This window comes from Pinus tabuliformis, chromosome 6 (assembly GCF_031772625.1).
Source record: "Pinus tabuliformis cultivar Carrire ecotype Pingquan chromosome 6, CPIR1, whole genome shotgun sequence".
NCBI lineage: Eukaryota > Viridiplantae > Streptophyta > Pinopsida > Pinales > Pinaceae > Pinus > Pinus tabuliformis.
In genome coordinates, this window is record NC_142292.1 from 1,256,599,233 (window position 1) to 1,256,619,899 (window position 20,667).

Below are 20,667 nucleotides of genomic sequence, written 5' to 3' on the forward strand. Positions count from 1 at the left end.
CAAGACAAGAGGACACAAGATGTGGTGCTAGCCAGGGACAAACCCCAATGTGGGGAAACCCTTGATCAATTCTTCTTATATGTTCTTCAATAGTTCAGCAGAGAGAGAGAGAGATAGTACGCTTACACAGAAGTCAACACTTTGACTTATCTAGATAAGAGCATAGATCATCTCTACGAAGATGATACATGAGATCAGTTGAAGACATTTTGCATCAACTAATTCTCCAAGGTGACTCCTTCACCTATCGTTGTGTTGCATTCGTCATCATGCTGCACCTCACCGCATTGCACCATGCTGCACCCATCATCACTATGCTACATCTCATCGCGCTTCATTAATCATGACTGTACCCATCACTATACTGCATTATGTGCCATTGTTGCACCATGTTGCCATCCTGACCTATTTGTTGGTTGCACCATGTTGCCATCCTGACCTATTTGTTGGTTGCACCTTGTTTGCTTGTTGTCCCTTGCTTGCTTGTTGTCCCTAGCATGCTTGTTGTTGCATGCTAGTTGTCCCTTGCATGCTAGCTGTAACATTGCATGCTTGGTGTGCTTGTTGCTTAGTACCATACAACCGTCCCAATGTCAATTAGTTGTCCCTTGCATGCTAGCTGTAACATTGCATGCTTGGTGTGTTTGCTGCTTAGTACCATACAACTGTCCCAATGTTAGTTAGTTGTCCCTTGCATGCTGCTCTCCTTTGGAGACAAATGCTTCGGTTGTTTCGGCAGTTCCCGGCAATTCTGGCAGTTCTCGTTGTTCCTGGGAGTTCCAGCAGTTCCCGGCAATTCCGGCAGTCCCAACAGTCACGACAACCCGGCTTTTCCAACAATTCTGACTTTTCCAGCAATTCTGGCTTTTCCGGCAGTTTCGGCTTTTCTGGCATTTCTAGTAGTTCCAGCTTCTCCAACATTTCTGGCTTTTCCAGCAGTTCTGGCAGTTTCGTCTTTTCCGGCATTTCCGACAGTTCCGACTTTTCTAGCGTTTCCGACTTTTCCGGCTTTTCTAGCGTTTCTGACTTTTCCGGCTTTTCAGGCAGTTCCAGCTTTTCCGGCAATTCCAACTTTTCCGGCTTTCCCGGCTTTTCTGGCTTTTCCAGTAGTTCCGGCTTTTCCGGCTTTTCCGGCTTTTCTGGCTTTTCCAACAATTCCAGCTTTTCTAGCAATTACGGCTTTTCCATCAGATCCGGCTTTTCCAGCAGTTTTGGCTTTTCCTTAGGATCTCTCCTCCTACTAAAACCCAAAGACAAGTAGAGAGAGGAAGAGATCCCAAGTGTTGAAATGACTTGAAGGCCACCTCTATTTATACTAAAACATTGAGCACATGTGGGGTTTATTTGGTTGCTGGCTGACCTTGACGAATTGTCTTATAACACAAATAAATTCATAACTCCATGAATACTTATCGGAATCGGATGATCTTTAGATCAATCCTACACCTCTCTATGAGAGTTGTCCATGAAAAATATCAGCTGCCATAAATAGGATGACCCACATGGAGTTTGGCCCTATTTGCCAATTTTAACAGATACCTTCATCTTGTATAGCTCGGCTCTTAACGATATAATTTCTTTTGCGGTGCTTACACAGAACAATTCTACCAACTTTTCATAGATCTCTTTCAATGTTTTCAACTTTGTTATAAAAGGGATGAGAGAATCCTTGATTAACTCAGAAAGGATTCTTTGAGCTCTTATTTCTCCTTTCATATACTTTGATAGTGCTTGAGATTGCTCTTGACAAGGTTTGGTGATTGAGCTTGTGACATGTTACCTAACTTCAGTTTCTATGAGAATCAAATCTATTCTCTTCTTCCATTCAAGGTAATTCGATGACCCAACAAGTTTGTTATTCTCCTTACAGAAAGAAGTCAATGTGGATTGAGACATATAATATAGAATACTTACTTGTTAAGTGAAGATGCTCCTTTGATGATGATGTCTTTCACTAGATGCCTTCTTGATGAGGTTGACTTCCGCTACTTTGTTGTTAACAATTGAAGATGCCTCCTTGATGATGATTGCCATCTTGATAATTTTCCATCTTCAAAAGAAAATGCTTCTTCTTCAAGATGGAGAGAGATGATCATCTTCAAGGATGTTTGGGATGTGATCCTTCTTCAATGTGAGGGAGATCACTTTGATTTCATTGGTGATGATGAAGTGCTCTTTCTTGCTTCCTTTGGTTGATGATAGAATGTGTAAGCTTCCCGAGAATGCTTCAAGTGTAGAGTCCTTCTTTGAATGGAGGTAGGATCTTTGAGGTCGTCTTCTTCTTCAAAGTGTTGTTCCTTCTAGATGATATGATCCTTGTGATGAGATGGATAGTCCTCCTTGATGCTTCTTAGTTCTCCTTGATGATCTCCTTGTGCTCAGCCCTTATGTATCCTTCCTCAATGGAGTGATCTTCACGCTACCTTTCCTTGTTGCCACCCTATCTCTAGTACCATGTTGAGAAATCAAAGGCAGCTATATTAGAGTTATTTCTCTTACTTTGATAATTGCTTGTGATGTTCTTTTACTTAACTTGATGTACTTTGTAGTTACCTTCTTCTTTACTTGATTATTATAATGTTCTTATCATCAAACAGCTACCAAACTGTGAAGATCAATGAGACAAGAGGACACAAAATGCAAGCTACTAGCCAGAGCCAAAACCTCTCCTCTTGAGAGGAAAACCCACAAGAATTCTTCTCTTCTTATAGAATCTTCAAATGATGAATTCCAAGACGTAAGACCCATGACCAAGACCAAGTCAACCTCTCCTTTGATGAGCTTCTCTTCCACAAAGTCAATGCTAGACAAACTACTTCAATACTTCTGATTTTTTCGCCCTCACTTCAAATTTTCAGTCACTGCTTCAAATCTGCACTTTTTAGCCTGCCTGCAATTTCGCACATGTGAGTGGATTGGGGCAAAATTGAGATCCTTTTCTCCTTCGCTTGGCTACATCCTCTTCCCTTGGTAACTCAGCTTGTAAACTTTATCCTTTTGAACCCCAAACTTCAATTTCTGTGATGATTGTAGCTTTCGGTCTTGTTGCAACATAATGATGCCCTAAATTTGCACATGTGAGATGATGTAGCCCTAAAAATAATCCTTGTACACTTCGTTCTTCCTTCCTTTGTTTTTCTTCTTCTTCGCTTGTCTTTTTGGATTTTCTTCTTGTCCTTGTACAAACTTCTTGAATTCGTTCTTCCTTCCTTTGTTTTTCTTCTTCTTCGCTTGTCTTTTTGGATTTTCTTCTTGTCCTTGTACGAACTTCTTGAATGCCTCACTAATGAGGTCGAATGATTTTTATATATAGGCTTCTTGTAGAGGTCGAGTAGCCCTTATGAGGCCGACTTGTCATCTTTTGGAGGTTGACTGCTAGGCCAACTTGTCTTGGATGGAGTCTTTTGACACTTTTTGACTTACAAAAATTTGTTTGACTTGTTACAATATGCCCAATGGGGTCTTTCATATATGACAATGACTTTATTGACTTATTGACTCTATGAAAAACCCTAGAAGAACTCAATGGGTGCTTGACCTACGAATAATTTGACCTTGAGCAATTAACCCATGCTACAAATATAATAATAATAATTTTCCTTTGTTTTTACAATATATAAGAATCAAGAGTACATTTCATATTTATGAAGATCGAACCTAGTTACATACTTCAACACATCTAACCTCTAAGACTTGCCAAGGACGCCACCCGTGTGGGATAATATCCGACCACAAAAAGCAGGGAAGAAGCCACTAAGGTGACAATGGTGGTGGATCCCATTGTTGCCCTCAGACCCAGAGTTCCTAATGAAGCTTTGCACTAGGGCTTCTAGATTTTGTAGTAGCAATCCTCAAAGCATAATAAATTGGATTCTCTCTAATTGAACATGTTTCTATGGTAGAATGAAGTTTATATGCTGCATTCATGCCTTGCATATTGGTGAGGTTACTTTGTATCATTTGCATCATACTATGAAGTCTTTTCACTTGTTTCTTTTCTTGGAGAAGATGTAACTAGGTTCGGTCTTCATATATGTAATTTTAATATTTGTACTTATTCAAGAAAAGAGAATTTATTTTCATATTATTTGTCAATGACTTTCTTTCTCATTGAAAATAGGTCAAGCACATTTTGAAGTGCCTCTAGGGAGTCAAAGTCAAAATTTAATTATGATGAGACCCTTTGAGGGCATGTTAGATCATGTATGATGTCATACAAGGTCATGCGAATACCTCCAAGGCAAGTCAAATCTTCTCCTAGCAACAACGAAATCTACAAGCAGAAAAAAACGATGAATATAATGCAACTGCAAGTCGGCCTAAGAGACTGTCAAGACAGCTTAGAGGAGGGACAGACCTCTATAAATAGAGGTTGTCCACTCCTCATTTGAACACATTTCACAAGCTCTAAAATCCACAAGTAATAGAAGCCTCTACGGACTAAAAGATGACGAGGAGAAGGGCTACAAGGGCACCATAGCAAGAAAACAGAACAGCGAAGCAAAGGAGGATTGTTTTTAAGTTTCTACAGCCACATGTGCGAAGAAAGAAGGGACAATTTGCGGCCAGATCAGCAGTGAAATTGCAGGGGTCTATTCATTGCGGTTTGGGCTCGAAATTAGACCTATAAAGGCCTCCTACTATAGCAAGGAAGAAGGACTCTCAAGCGAAGTGAAGGAAGACTTTTTTAAAGTCAACTCAGCCACACATGCAAAGTAAGAAGGCCCTCTGCAGCAAAAGATGGTCAAGACATAAGATTAGTGCATGGGAAAAAGCCTAGCATAAGCTCTAACTTCCTCATATGCCATCTTAACCCAGTTCCTAAGGACATGATGCTCCATTACATCAAGAGGAACTCTTGCATGTCCCAACCTTGATGAGCGATAAACTAACTCATCTTAAGGGCTAATAAAGGATGCAGTCATAAAGAGCAAGCTCTTAACCTTAAGCTATATGCAGTAATATAAGGAATAATCAAGAAGTAAAAGGCGCACAAAAGTGGTGGAAAAATCAAGGCGAGCGGGTAACTCATCCCTCCACGATTGCTCCCTCCTTCACATTCATACATTCAAAATGCGGACATCCCCATTAGTTGGCCCCCTTGACCATGGCACTTGGTCATGAATATTTTTTCCCTTCATTATCACCATATTAGACACTAACGCTTGTTGATTAAGGGGTGGACCTTGGAAATGTCACTTCCCCTTGACGGCTAAAAGCACCTAATAGGGTTGACCATTAGCCAGCCCTACCAAGGGAGAAAACACCTTTGCGAGGACTTGGTCCAAATATTAGAAGGCAATCCTTGTTTAAAATGATAACATCCCCTTAACATTCAAGTTCGGTCTGCTTAGATACATTATTGATCACAGTCTCTGATAGGTGGTTGCTTTCGCTAGAATCCATGTTTGTGTTAGGTGGTCCACAACAGCCCAAGCCTTGAGGGCACCCACTACACAAGTACCCATGCCTTCAAAAGAACTATATGGCCTTGGTAGATGCAATGTTGAGAGATTATAGCCTCCTAACAACATGGGCAAATGCTAAATGTCCTAGAGCACTTTCAAGACCCAAGACATTGGTCAAGTTTGACTTAGCTTTCGAGGATTTTTCATGATGACACCACTCGACCCAATATGTCCCTACGTTGGCTTTGACATGACCTAATGGCCAGGAACCGATTCATAGCCCAAATGAGGATGGTCTCCCATTGAGAGACAAGGGAAGGCTTGTTGCACCAAAGGAATCCCTAACACTGGAGAGAAGAAGGCTTTATTTGACAATTGGAGACACATGGAGACCACTTGATGGCACCCCAACTGCACTTCGGACCCCAAAGGAGGATTTGAGGACTCTCCATCAAAATTGGGATGAACCAAGCATTTTCACACATTTGGACACCTCAAAACACCATGGCATGTCATTTGGAGACCTAAAGGGGCATGGCGTCAACATTTACAGAGGCTGCAGCTCACACGTGTGGGCTATTATGGTCTAATTTGTCAATAGCTAAGGGTTTGGCTTGTAACCCAAGTTCATTGCATGTCAAACTTGTTATTAGGGACTTCATTAGGCTCAATTACTTGAGGTAAACCTCATAATGATATAAGTAGAGGTTACCTTCATTTCATTTGTATCATCACTTGCAAATCAATTCGGCCCTCTTAAAGATTTCGGCCTAGCTGAAATTTGTCATGTATCTTGTGGAGATGTGATCTATTATGAAATTTTTGCTTATGGAGCTATTCTCTTGTTTTGGAGATGTCATTTTAGAGCAATAAAGTAATGGTTCATGCATCTTTCTTGCAAGTTATCTTTGTATTGGAATTTATTTTACGACTATTCCATGGAACGATTATTGTCTGGGTTCTATGTGCTAGTTAATATTGAAAATTTTTCTATGGAATCTTAGCAATGGTAGTGTATGTGTTACCCATCTTAGAATTTGTGTGATAATCCCATTAGTGAATCTTCATCATAAGCTCTCCTCATTGACTTTGCTCCCTCATAAAATGATAGCTAGGATTCGAAACTCGGGTTTCTTATTCACTTACTCCTTGCTAGGGTTTGGTCTTTTCTCCTAAGTAGACCTCCCATAGAATCCATCACCCACGGTCAAGGCATTGGCTTATTCACATTGTTGATCACACCTAAATTCAACTTCAAATCACATTATTCTTCCCTAAATCTGATTTTCGACCACTTAAGGAAAGTCGTTACATTGGGGTTAGGGTTTTACCAACTAGGGTTGATTGTGTTTCCTTGTGGAGGGCTTCAACACTTGTTTATGAGGTCATTACCTCAAAATCATCCTCTTCCCGAGGCTAATTTCTCCAGTTTAGGGCTAACGTCCTTTGTCCTAGATCAATTTGACCTTAGCAAAGCCTTAGTTTTTCCCTATCAACTTGTGGCTTGTTGAAGGCTTGTTGTGCCACAAATTGATCATACACATCTATTTCAAGCCTTTTCTTGGCCTAGTGACCTTAGATAAGCCTACTAACCTTGCCTACTCTTAAACCCTAGGTCATTTTGTGCCCTAATTGGGCCTCTTAAAGAATGTGCATTGCCTTGTTAAGCTAGTTGAGCCTTGTCCTTAAGTAGAGCATCTCTCCTAAGCCTAGTCCTTGTCACCTCCAACCCTTGGATTTGATATGTCCTTTAGGTGATCTAACATAGGGAATCCCCCCTTCTGGTGAAAGTCCACTAAAGAGCAGGAGGTAGTGGTTGTGAATGGTGACAGTGGGCCACGCCTTAGTGTTGTCACTTAGTCTAGTTCTTGTCTTGTGAGCTCCCCTCACAAGACCTGCTAGATTTTGAGGCAATAGAGCCAATTGTGGAATAATGGAGATTTGTAAGGCATTGAGTATGGCCAATCAGTTAGGAGGTTTGCACAAGCCAATTTCACATTCCATCATACAACTGGAGAGTCAATTGTTCAAGCAAGCAGAATTGGAAGAGAAATTAGGAATGTCAAAGCAGAGGATGAAAAAAATCATGGCAGACTTGGACATGCATACAAGATTATCTCGGGGTTTGCTCGCAGTTCTCAGTTTCTTGTACGGTGTCCTTTTTCCACAGGCTTAGTTAAGGACGACTGGCTCGAGGATTTAATTGTGCAGCAACCTCATGAAGAGCATGCAGACATTGTGCAAACAGAGCAGGGCAGGGAACTGGAAGCCCAAGAATAGAAGACAATCATGGACGAACGAATAGTAAGTATCACTTCACCTAGTACTAACCAGTTTTTATGTATTTTCAATGTATTTTGTTAGCAGGGCAGTTTACCAGGCTATATGGATATAGGTTCTCCTAGAAGCAAACAGAAAATAGACATAGTCATAATAGACAGTGGAGCAGATTTTTGAAAACTTTGAAAAAATTTCTTTTGGTACTGCAATGTAGTGGACAATTGGTATCTTTTGCTGACCTGTTCGGCTGCAGTTTTCGTATATCAATATAATTATGAGCTGTTTGTCCACAGCTTTCATATGTAAATATAATCATATCCATTTCTGTCAACACACATACAGATATATATATATATATACATATATATATATATATATATATATATATATATAGGATTTGTTCCCTCTCAACATCTTAGAAACTATATTAGGGCAAAACTGAGATTCATATGGTACCTTTACAATCATTTAACAAAGACTTTGGCAAAATTCAAAAATTACAATCAAGCTGAACATGTATTTGGAATGCAGTAACAGCATTTATACAAAATTTGTAGCATGTGTTTTAACAAATAATGAGCTTTCAAAAGAAAATCAACTATAAATATACCAAGTAAATCAGCATAACTAAGCATTTTCCCTCCATCAAACTGACACTGGATGCAACATTCTTGATGTACATCTGCCTGACTCCTAATTTAATAAAGGCAGTGTTTTCAAAATTCTCCTTTCCTACAGATCTTTAAGAGATTTTCGATCAGCTCACCAAATGCTAGCCTTTTTCTGAAAGTAGCACGCATGTGTTCATATTTATCTGACATAAAACTTCGGGAACCATCCGCTTGAGGCATACTTGAATACTGATGTGCAGATGCTAACACAGGTAACGATGTACCTCTTACACAGCTGCCTTTCAACCCAGGTTGTGCATTGAGGTGCATGTCTGCCCATGGTCCATTTCTACAGCAACCACTTACCAAATATGGCCTATTCTCTACAAACAAGCGTTTGATGGAGGCTGTTTCAGGTTGTTTTCGACCCCGCCTTTCAGAGTGATTATATGGTTCTGTTGGCACACGTGAATAGTGAATCAAACAAAACAACTTAGCACATAACACAGTTCATATGATTAAGGATGTTTTATTATTATATCACAACATGTTGGTCATATACTATTTCCAAGCTTCTAAACTTGACGCAATCAGAATTTTCTCAAGTAACAATGCAGCAGACCATACGGTGGAAGAGTGAAATAAACATGAGACCAGACATACAAATATAAATTTTAAAGCATAATAGAATAATGAAAGCAAAATAGCTGAACCATAACTCTTACCACAACGAGCACAGCCAGACAAATTTAATGGGGGAACATAATTAGAACAGTCTCGGAGAGCGAGGGGTCTCTGTTGATCTGCTGGAGTCCGCTCATCTGGCGGTTGTCTATGCTTCCTGCAAAAAGAAGTTAAACGGAGACTCTGTTCACAATCCTCATCAGCAGATGGTGCATGTCTAGCCTTATCTTCCAAAACCTGCACATAAAGATTGACATATAAAACACAGGATTTTCTAGAAACTGCAACAAACACAATACTTGGAAAGTGGAAGCACCAACAGGAATGAAATAATGTGAGAGTCATATTATTTGAAACATTCCAAGAACTCATTATCTCAAAGAAATTAATATAAAAGGACTTTGTGTGAACCTCAATAAAAAGTCCTCCAGCGCGTGCACAAAGTGGATGATAAGCTACACGGCAATTTTGATCAGAACACTGTATACATCATAAGAAAAATCAATCAATGCACTCCACTAGCAAAAAATTTATATAAAAAAACACCCACAGGATATGAAATGTGCAAACTAAAGGACAAACAGAAATCAAACTTGCATGTTCATGTTTTTCCTTCCCACCAGCAAAGATATTTTATCAAACTATAGAATAGAATATAGCTTTAAAACTTAAGCCTGCAAGAAGTGATTAAGAAACTGCAAATTTAAATCCAATAAATATAACATCACATCTCAAAAACATTGATAGAACTGAATCATCTTCTTACGAAAAGATCAAATCAAAAACATTCTATCAAAATCAGCAGTGAAGTCTGGGCACTTGCAATTAGTTGGATAATCGCCACTTTTGGGAGGATATTCAGCGCAGTGTTGCAGGGGAGCACCCCACCCCCCCCGGGCGATCCCGCTCCCAATGCTCCAGCAGGAGCGGATTGTAACGAATAAAATATATGAATAATATAAATATAATGTAAATGGTAATAATCATAAATAATAATTAGTTAAGTAGTAATTAGGTTGAAGAGGCATGTCTAAATGAGACATGATTCTTCATGAAGAGACACTTGCTTGGTATATAAGCAAGCCTCTCGTTCTCATTTGTAAATCATTCATTCTTATTCATTTTATTTAATATAATATTGATATCCTAAATGGATATCTTGACATTCCAAGTCTTTTGGATTAATTAATTTGTAGAAGGAACCTTGTTCACTTCATTTGGTATCGGAGCAGTCAATCCTTTGGCCGCTTCACTGTTGCACAGAGCTTGTTCTCCGATCCAAGTCTTTGACCATGGAAAATCGTCAACCTTGTTGTCGTCATCACTAAAGCATTCGCTACACGTTTGGAGTTTCTCCGTCTTAAAAGGCCCTTGGCCATTTAAAAAAAAAAATCAAGCCAATCGGGAGACCGAGCCACCGCAGAGCATCCACTGCCATCACTGCAGAGCATCCGTAGCATTCGCCACACCAATTACATAGCCGCACAACCCTCTATCTTTTTTGTGCACAGAATTAATCCGAGTACCGATCATTCACCGATTTAAGTTGTAATTCTTACATTCTCAAAATCGAAAATTTCTAGTCATAAAAAATAGAAATTATACTGAGAGAAGGTCTGCAGGAGTGCTTAGCGTGGTAGTCTCAATTGCTCAACACTCTGAAGGAGAACGACTCGAGTGTATGCAGTTGAGGTGTCCTGCTGAAATCCGTCAACCAAATCGATTCCTCCCTGTCCAACTCAGCCTGTCTGTTTCCGTGCCACTGCATCTGTCAACCATTCTTCCCATCCAGGTAGGTTGCCAACCCTGCATCCCTGCCATTTTCGCCAACCCGGTTAACTACCGTCACCCCTGTCCCCGCTTACTTGCTACCCATTTTTTGCTGCAGTACAAATCGATTAAAAAAAAAAAAATCATTGTGGTGTGAACCCATTAAACAAAGTAAATTTAAAATCGAAATGTCACCACTCTTTGTTCAAATCGTGACCGTTAACTATTACAGGTTTTCAATTGCAAAGACATTTTTTTTTAAAAAGGACCATTTGTAAAGTTGGAAAACATATTAAGTGAAAATTCAACTTTAATATATTGAGTGAAAATTTGGTCCAAAGTTTTCCCTTATAAGTCGACTTCATTAGATAAGGTATATGATTTTAATATAAAGTGGTTTTAAAATACAAAAGAAGGAACCAAATACGTTTTAAAAGTTAAGAGTTAAAAACTATTTGAGGTTTCTTTTAAAAGATTATTAAAGATTCGATAATAAGGTTGCAAGAAAGATTAAAGTATTGAAGGTTTAAAAAAAAAAAAGGAAGAGGGAAAAAAAAAAGGGTTTTATATTAAAAAAAAAGAGTGATTTAAAAAGGTATTTAATATTTAAAGAGTAAAATGGAGACTAGTAATGAAAGGTTTCCTAAAACCTTTAGTAAAAGTGTTGATACATTATTTAAAATCATAGGATTGCTCGCAGGAAGAGATATCATAATCACTATCAGTCCTGCTGACAGAAGAACAAAATAAAAAAAAAAAAAAAAAAAAGGTAATTATGTTAGTCCTAAATGTGCTAACCAATTGGTGATTCCTGAATCAAATATAGTTGAAAAGAATACTCTTGGCAAATATGACAAACAATATGACATAAGCAATCTACACCTAAGTATTGGAGATTACACTTTTACCTCACAATTCACCGTGAAAACCTTATATTCTAACGATAGTGACATTGTTTTGGGATCACCATGGATGGAAACTCTAGGTTCTTTTATTCTAAATACCAAAAAAAAAAATTGACATTTTCTTACAAAAAGAAGAAAATAACGCTCCAAGATTTTACACTGGAACCAAACTCAGTAACGGCAAAAGATATCTCAGATATTTCAAAAGTAATTTCTCAAGAAGGTAAAAAAGTATTAAAAAATATGCAAAACGAAATTAATAAAATCACTGTTGATAAAAATGAAGAAGTTTCCCGACTTAAAATCCATAGTGAAAAATTGCTGACACACATTAAGAAACTTAAGAAGGATAAGAAGTCATTAGAAAACCAAGTACAACAACTTATCAAGAATGAAGCATTAAATGTAGGAATTCAAGTTGATGACAAAACAACAAATACCGATCCAATGAATATGACAACTCAAGAAGACAAGTCAGTTGAAGAAACGACACACGTAGATGTTGCAATTCAAACAATGAACATCCCAAGTGAATGTTCCATAACCAACTCAACAACGTCTTCACCAGAAGAAAATATAAAAATTGCCACATGCCCAATAAGGGAAAGTCAAACCAAAAAAGTTCCTTATCAACATCCAAATCGTGAGAATAGACAACTCAACCAATCTACGTATCAGGACCATTCAGACCAGAAACAACAAATTGATGTTTCAGAGAATAATGACGTAAAATCAATCTCGTCTTATGATGCCAAGTCGTTACAAAGTTCTAGTGATCATAATACCATACAGAAGATTAATCTAGGATGGTCTGATCCCTTCTCAGTGCGACAATTTTGTTTTTCACTTAGAAGATCATATCAACATGTATCGACGAAGATGACTATTCCGAGACAGGAAGACTTTCGAAGCAAAAATAGAGATCAAGCCTTTTTCATCGACAAGATTTCAGGACAAAGCTTTTTGAGGAAGGAGGCAATGTAACGAATAAAATATATAAATAATATAAATATAATGTAAATGGTAATAATCATAAATAATAATTAGTTAAGTAGTAATTAGGTTGAAGAGGCATGCCTAAATGAGACATGACTCTTCATGAAGAGACGCTTGGTATATAAGCAAGCCTCTCATTCTCATTTGTAAATCATTCATTCTTATTCATTTTATTTAAAATAATATTTATATCCTAAATGGATATCTTGACATTCCAAGTCTTTTGGATTAATTAATTTGTAGAAGGAACCTTGTTCACTTCACGGATCGGGAGCGCGCTCCCTAAAAAAAACGCTCCCTGCCTTTTCGAGAGCGTTTGAGAGTGGTTCCAACCTCATTCGATTTCATACGAAGAAAGCAAAATTTTAGATTTCATTCAAAATCTAGCAGACTTATCAGTTTCAGGATTTCAGGATTGGGGGATTGCAATATTTCCATTGAATTTTGTCATGTATTAGGGTATGGAACTCGTATTTAATCAAGAGCACCAATCTCTCTACGTACCTTGATGTTAGTGACATTGGTTGTCGAACTCCTCTATCATGACCCTCCTAAAAATGTACGCATTACTCAAACAAAATCTTGACTTGACATGTTATGCTTTTTCTATCTTATGTTAATGCTTAGAGGGTGATATTAATGACAAAGATCCCTATATAGATACAGAGGTAATGACAAAGATACCTCTGGATATTAATGCTTAGAGGGTGATATTAATGACGAAGATCCTGATTTTCCAACAAGACTAAAAAATTAGACATTTCTCGTGGTGGCAAGAGGCCCAAGCATAAGCAATAGATAATAGATTTACTTGTTTTTTCTAGTTTCTAGTAGTTTCAATAACTATTAACTCTTTCATATTTATTATAATATTTTTTTAAACAATATATGACAATTTAAGTTTGAAGTTGGCAATTATAACGCATTAGTAATCAATTATGAATATGATGCTTCATGAAAGTTGAAATTTGTTTCATTTCATTATATAACATTTCATTTCATGTTAGATATTATTTGTTGTAATGGTTAAACTTAGCTTACAAGTGCAACATTGGCGATCAATGATGATAAATGTTATATATTGAATTTTGAAAACTTGAAACTTTAAGATTGATGAATCATGAGACTCAATATGTTGTATGTTACTAACTTGTGGACGTGGTTGATGAAGATTATAACTTCTAGATGATTGTTGTTATATGGTTCAATCTATGTTTTTTTATGTATTTTATTTCTAATTCATCATTCTACATGTTTTTGTTGACATATATGTATCAAAATATAAAAGTATATATAAAAAAAAAAAAAATATATATATATATATATATATATATATATATAAAAAAACGCTCCGGGATTCGCTCCCAAACAGGGAGCTTCTGAAAATGTCGCTCCCGCACTCGTTTTCACTCCCACTCCCAAGTAACACTGATTCAGTGATAGATTACAAGGATTTGTGTAGACCAAGTGCCAAGCCATGGACATTAAACCCTAGATCATATGCTCAAATGGTAGCAAGACACTTTCACAACTTCGATGAATGTTGGAGTTAACATATAATAGTGGTCATATGATAAAGTTCTAATGTACTTTAGCTTAGAGATTAACTAATAAAGTGGTTGTACGGGATTTTTTTACAAGACATTGTCTCCCTAATGTGTATTGACATCCACATCGTATTGTAGATGGTCGAATCGTATCATTCTCTCTTTTTTAATATATTATGGTTTCCATCCCTTGTCCACATTCTTCTGTGTGAAACTCACATAGTATCAAAGCAAGGTTGAGAAGAAGCAGATGAAGGACCCAAGGACTGCTGGACATCAGAGATGGATCAAGGAACTACTCACAGGCAAGAAGAGGGTGCGAAAACATAAGGGCAAATCAACCAGGAAATCAACAATTGTGTGATGTTGACATGGACAGATAATTGGTTTGAGGATTGAGTAAACATGAATAAATTGCTTGAATATAAAAAAGTTAACATTTGTAAATTTGATTTTAGAAATCAAACCCCACCCCAATGTGCTTCAAAATTTTCAGGCCCAAGGAATAGCTTAAGTGATTATAAACCAGACCTGAAATCTCTACCTATACCCCACAAGCCCATATGTAAGGGAGGTCATGTATTTGACTGTCAAGGTTAGGTACCATAATCAGCACCAACACGTTAACCCATTCACCATCTGTGGATCACAAGGAAGTGTACTTGGAGGATTTTCTACAAGTTTTTCCTTTGGGACCAAAAAAAAGAGCTTATTTTTAAAGAAATTAATTTTGAAAATAGTTTTATTTGAATTAATTGTGGAAGTCCAAATAGATACAAGAGAAGTTATATAATTGCAGGGCTACATCAAAGCCCTAGGGAGAGAATTGTCAGTTAGAAGTGTTTGCACATGATGAAGAGAAACTCAACACAATACAGGAATGGGAATAATATGTCCCCCATGTAAGATACAACAACTCATGGCCTGTATGGCAATAACACTGATCAGATAAGAAATCATTTTTTCAGCGAAGCAATCCAAGGTGGTAGGGACACAGAGCGGAAGCCACCTTGTGATCCCAATGAACGAAGAACGTCAACAAATAACCCATATCCTTTTGTGTGAATACAGTCTTCTTGTGAACCCGTGAGAAAGAGCCACCCTACATTGAAGTAGATTACAGATTTTCAAAGAGAGGGAAGCCTGCACAATACCAGTCATCGACTCATCAATAAATTAGAGGTTGCCCAGAGGTTTGTCAGAGCTGTGAGAACCACCATCTGGGAAAGTCTATTGCCTCCTGAAAGGTCCCATGAGGAATTAAAATAAGGTCACTACAGAAGTCCCTATCAGAAATTATAACCGTCACCATCTAGGTATGAGGGGAGTCATCGTAGAGTGATTCATATGAAGCATGGGGACATTCTAAATAGAAGGCCAAAAGGAGCATCATCCCTTTCAGTAGGCAATCCTAAACGAAGACAGTTGGGTGCAAAGCTGACCTATCTATTTGAACCTGTGGGGTAGAGGTAGTTTTCTTGAGCCAAGCGGACTTTAGCCAACGTATGAGAATAGAGCTGATCTGTAGTAGTCTTATTCCACAGAATAACAAAGACTTCAGAAAAGGTAGGTTTGCATTCAGAGCTAAATATTTCTTACAAATGAAATTTAGAAATTTATAGGAAAAATAGGAAAAACAAAAACAAAACAAAAAACAAAAATAAAATAAATAAATATATATATATATATAAGAAGGGTCTCTTTCTAAGTATTTACAAGTTTGGAATTATGCATATAATATGTTTCAAGAACAGAGTTTATTTTCTTATCTCAGCACGCATTTTTAGTCTATATGAGATGGTTAAAAAATTTTCAAAACAAAATAGTTTTATGAAGTTGATTGATGAAAAAAGCATGTGAATTTCAAGAACAGTGAGAAGTAACAAGCATATTTGCAAAAACCAGTAGATAGCGAGGGATATTTTTTAAAAATGGGAAATAGTAGAGAGTTTGATGTCAAAGTACTTCAGCATGAACTTATGGACATTTGTTCGGCATTGAAGATATAGACATTTGTATTTTCCACATCCTTCACTTCGCCAAAGGTATGAAAGGTTGATGGCCTAACTAATATGGAGAAGAGGAAAGTGAAATATGACATGCTCAGATGACAAGTACCACAACACATCCACTGACAAGGGAGCAAGCAAAGTATTGGAGCTTGTACATGTTGAAACTTGTGGTCTGATAAGAACACCATCATTATCAAGTGCAAGGTAATTTATGCTTCTTGTTAATGATTCTAGCAAAAATAATGGGTATTCTTTCTTACGAAAGAGATAGATGCATTGACTGCTATTATGAAGTTCAAGGGAAAGATAGAGGAAGCATGCATGCAATAGGAAATTATGTGTTTTCCCATTCTATAATGGAGATCAAATTGTTATGTTTATTGATTTTGTAAGAAAGGGGTTTCAAGTCAAAGGATTCATGCTGAAAGACGGATTAATAAAGTGGTAGGCATGATGAGAAAAATGTCGTGAGAAAAAACAATTCCAAATGAATATTGGGACAAAGTGATGAAATCGGCAATATATTTGCCAGATAGGAGTCACAACAAAGCAGTGATTGAAGTCACACCTAAGGAGGTTTGGACTGGTGTAAATCACAAGGTAAACCATTTAAAAATATAGATTTGTGGATCCTTTAATAAATGAGATCATTGTGAGCAAGGATCTTAGAATCAATGTTGCCAAGATCAGCGTATTATCACAAAAATCACAATATATTGTGATGTGGCCAAGTTAGCGATAATATCACCTCCAAATATCATGATATTTTCTGCTGCTGAAAATAACATGATATTATCACAAGTCAATGGAACATGTTGACAGTGCCGTGAACAGTATGCCTTGTAATCAAAATTTTCACATTTCTAAGATTTATTTTCAAAATAGATGAAGGGATTTGAGAACAAAGAATTTCTTCACCACTTTTCCTTGAGCTAAGGACCAGAAATAGAGTATTTTCATTTGCCACCAACAATTTACCATAGAGTGGGGATTGACTCCCATCCCTTGTTTTGGCAATTTCAGATTAGTGTAACAATTTCACAATGTCTTTTTTCTTAGATTTTTAATAGGTTTTCCAATAACCATCAGTTTTTGCTTTTCTTACAAAGTTTTAGTGGACTTTGGGAGATATATCACTTGTTTAGAATCTAAATCTATTTTTTATTCTGCGGTACTTTTATATTTTGATTCTTGAGTCTTAATTTTCACTTCTTTTCCCTAGGTTTAATCATAGCTATCTGAAAATGCTGAATACTTTCCACCCTATGTGGAAATATGGTAATCCCACTAATGGGTATAATCAATGTTGCTTGGGAGCGGGAGCGGGAGCGGGGAGCGGGAGCAAAAACGGGAGCGGGAGCGACCATTTTCAGAAGCTCCCGGTTCGGGAGCGAATCCGGGAGCGATTTTTTAAAAACATATATATTTTTTATATTTTTTAATTTTTGATACATATATGTCAACAAAAACATGTAGAATGATGAATTAGACATAAAAAACATAAAAAAACATAGGTTGATCATTGAACCATATCACATCAATCATCTAGAAATTATAATCGTCATCAACCATGTCCACAAGTTAGTAAAATACATATTACAACTGCAACATATTGAGTCTTATAAATCATGATTCATCAAATTCAATATTAAAGTTTCAACTTCAAGCGTTCAGAATTGAAAATTCAATAACATTTATCATCATTGATCACCAAAGTTGTACTTGTAAGCTAAGTTTAACCATTACAAGAAGTAATATCGAAGATATTTCTAAGTCCTAACTTCTAACTGTTAACATGATATGAAGTGTTAAAAATTTATAAAATGAAACATGAATAATGAGATGAAATGAAACAACTTTAGTCTTTCACAAAGCATCATATTCATAATTCACAATCATTACCAATGAATTATAATTGCCAAGGCCCAACTTCAAACTTCAAATTTTCATTGTCACAGTGATATAATGTTTACAAAAAATATCATTATGATATGAAAGAGTCAAGAGTCAAGAGTCAAGGACTCAAAACTCAACAGTTATGAAAACTAAAGTCTAATAGAAACTAAAAAAGACAAGTAAACTGTAAATCTACATGTGGCCCTTGCCACGAGAGTCTCCAGGAGTATAAGCAGGTCGTGGTGGTCTTCTAGGAGTCTCCCGCACAGACCGACGACCAGAACTAGAACCTCCACGCGAGGGTGTAGATGGAGGTGGCGACAGCAAAGGAACAAGACTCGGACCTCGAGCACTGCTACTGGATGGTGGAGGTGGAGGTGGAGGTGGCATGGCTGCTGCTTCATTTTCATCCCTTACAAGTTCCTCTTCTAGTTCTTCAATATGTACAATGCCATCCTCCAAATTGTCATCCTCTGGGTGATTGTCCCAAATTTTATATGTGGGATCCTCATTAGCCCGATCACAGTAATGACTCAACAACCTCAAGTTGTAGTGCACATAAACCAAGCTTTCTGCTCGGTTTTCATTGAGTCTGTTTCTTTTCACATTATGTATATAGCTGTAGGTGCTCCAACACCTCTCTGCAGAAGAAGAATTTACAACCTGTGAAAGAAATTTTTTTGCCAATTTTGGCAAAAGTCCGTGGCCGCCATATGTTTCCCACCATGTGAGAGATTCAAATTTATCTTTGTCGTCCATTGCATGGAAGTTACCATACAAACCAGTGCCACTGAAGTATCTGCCTATTTCAAGGCGCACAGCTGCACATTCCTCCCTGTCAGGTACCAACTTTTCTAATGCTTCCAAATATCCTTTAGTTACCTCTTGATCTAAATGGGGTTTGGTCCTAACCCCACCCCCTGCTGCAGGTTGGCCCAACCAAGATGTAGAGTAGTATTTTGGCGTAAGGATATACGCCAAGCAATGTAGTGGAAGGTTAAGCCTATTCCACCGTTCACACACACAATCATGAATCAGTTTGCACAAGTTGGGATCTCTATTATGAACAATGTCTTTTATTTCCCCCAACATGGTATCCATTTGCTCATACACCTTGCCAATCACTGGTTTGTCTGTATCTGCAAACTGAATCATGTGATAAATTGGCTTGGTGAAATCCAATACCTACCTCACACTTGTCCAAAATTGCCCATCAAGGGCGGCCTCCTCCACCATTTCAAAACCTGCCATGTCAGCTACATTTGTAGCCCTTTCCTTTAACACCTGCCAATGTGGACTTGATACCATGCTAGCTAATGCCTCTCTTACCTTCAAAAGGCGCCTGAAGGTGAGGTAATATCTACCAAATCTAGTCCTTGCAATCTTCAGCAACTCCAATCTCGAGTGACTGCGGAAAAGGCCATGGGTATTGCTATGATTTGTAATAAATTTTATCATTTGTTTGCCTTTCTTGTACAAATTACCAATCCATTGGTATTGTTCATTTTTGTTTTTGACAATATCATGCAACAGAAGGTTCAATGTGTGAACCAAACATCCAGACCAAAATATGTTCGGGTATTTATCCTCAATAATTGCTCCCGCTACCTTACAATTAGGAGCATTATCAGTGATGACTTGGATGACATTGTATGGGCCAATACGCTCAATTGTTTCAAGTAATGCTTCTGCAATGTTGATGGCAGTCTTGAACTTGTCTGAGTAATCATGTGTAGCTAGAAAGATGGGACCACTAACAGACACAGCAAGAACACTTATCAATGGCTTGCCTTTTACATTTGTCCATCCATCAGATATAATGGACACCCCATGGTCAGTCCAAGAACTTGTCATTTTATTCAAAGAATGTGATATTTTTGCTTTTTCATGATCAAGGCCAACGGTTCTTGCCTTGTCATACCCAGGGCTCTTGTATCCTTTAGGGGCATCATTTATGGCAGAAACCATTTCGTGCCAATAAGGTGAGCGTAAAACATTGAATGGTATCCCACATGCATAGAGAAACCTGTAAACTTTTGAATCCACATCATTCCTACACCCCTCATCAAGGAAATCTGATATGGTTCTACGCCTTAAAGATGATGACCCTGTGCCTCCATGTCCATATCCACTGCCTTGGGAGGATGCTGAAGGAGTTCTTTGTGATTGTGAGCTTGGTTCAAAGAAACCCCTTGATTTTTTTGTTCTGTATTGGGCTTCCTCCTCTTCCCTTATGTATTTGGCTCTATCTGCTGTTGACACCGCTGTACAAGTTTTGATTCCTATTTGTTTCTCTCCATCCCATGGCCTTTTCCCACAGAGGTGTCTTCTAGCACGGGTGTATGAACCTGTGTAATCAGTGTTGCAATGGGGGCAATGAAATTTAGTGGTTCCACCCCCTCTCCCTGTTGCAGCCCTGTGAACATATTTCCACAATGGAGTTTGGTCTTGTTTAGTTTTTTGAGGGTCATGTTCACCCTCCTCCAGCTCCTCCTCACTGGGGTTTTCACCCATTTGACTTTCTCCGGCTTCTTCATCCCCCTCTTCAGTTTGGGGCC

General features: G+C 37.8%; 1 protein-coding gene across 15 annotated transcripts in view; it reads right to left on the minus strand.

The window, feature by feature from the left end:
* LOC149263220 (histone-lysine N-methyltransferase TRX1-like) overlaps positions 1 to 20,667 on the minus strand; it is a 372,050-nt gene that overhangs the window by 221,353 nt on the left and 130,030 nt on the right. For all 15 annotated transcript variants that reach the window (XR_016259237.1, XR_016259234.1, XR_016259240.1 and 12 more), the window contains exons 17-19: positions 9,395 to 9,463; positions 9,025 to 9,220; positions 8,455 to 8,754 (exon numbers count right to left, since the gene is read on the minus strand). Coding sequence is in view for 3 of the 15 variants with exons in the window: in XM_089425947.1 (XP_089282073.1) it covers positions 8,455 to 8,754; positions 9,025 to 9,220; positions 9,395 to 9,463 (565 nt within the window). In the remaining 12 variants the exon portion in view is untranslated. The remainder of the gene's footprint in view (positions 1 to 8,454; positions 8,755 to 9,024; positions 9,221 to 9,394; positions 9,464 to 20,667) is intronic.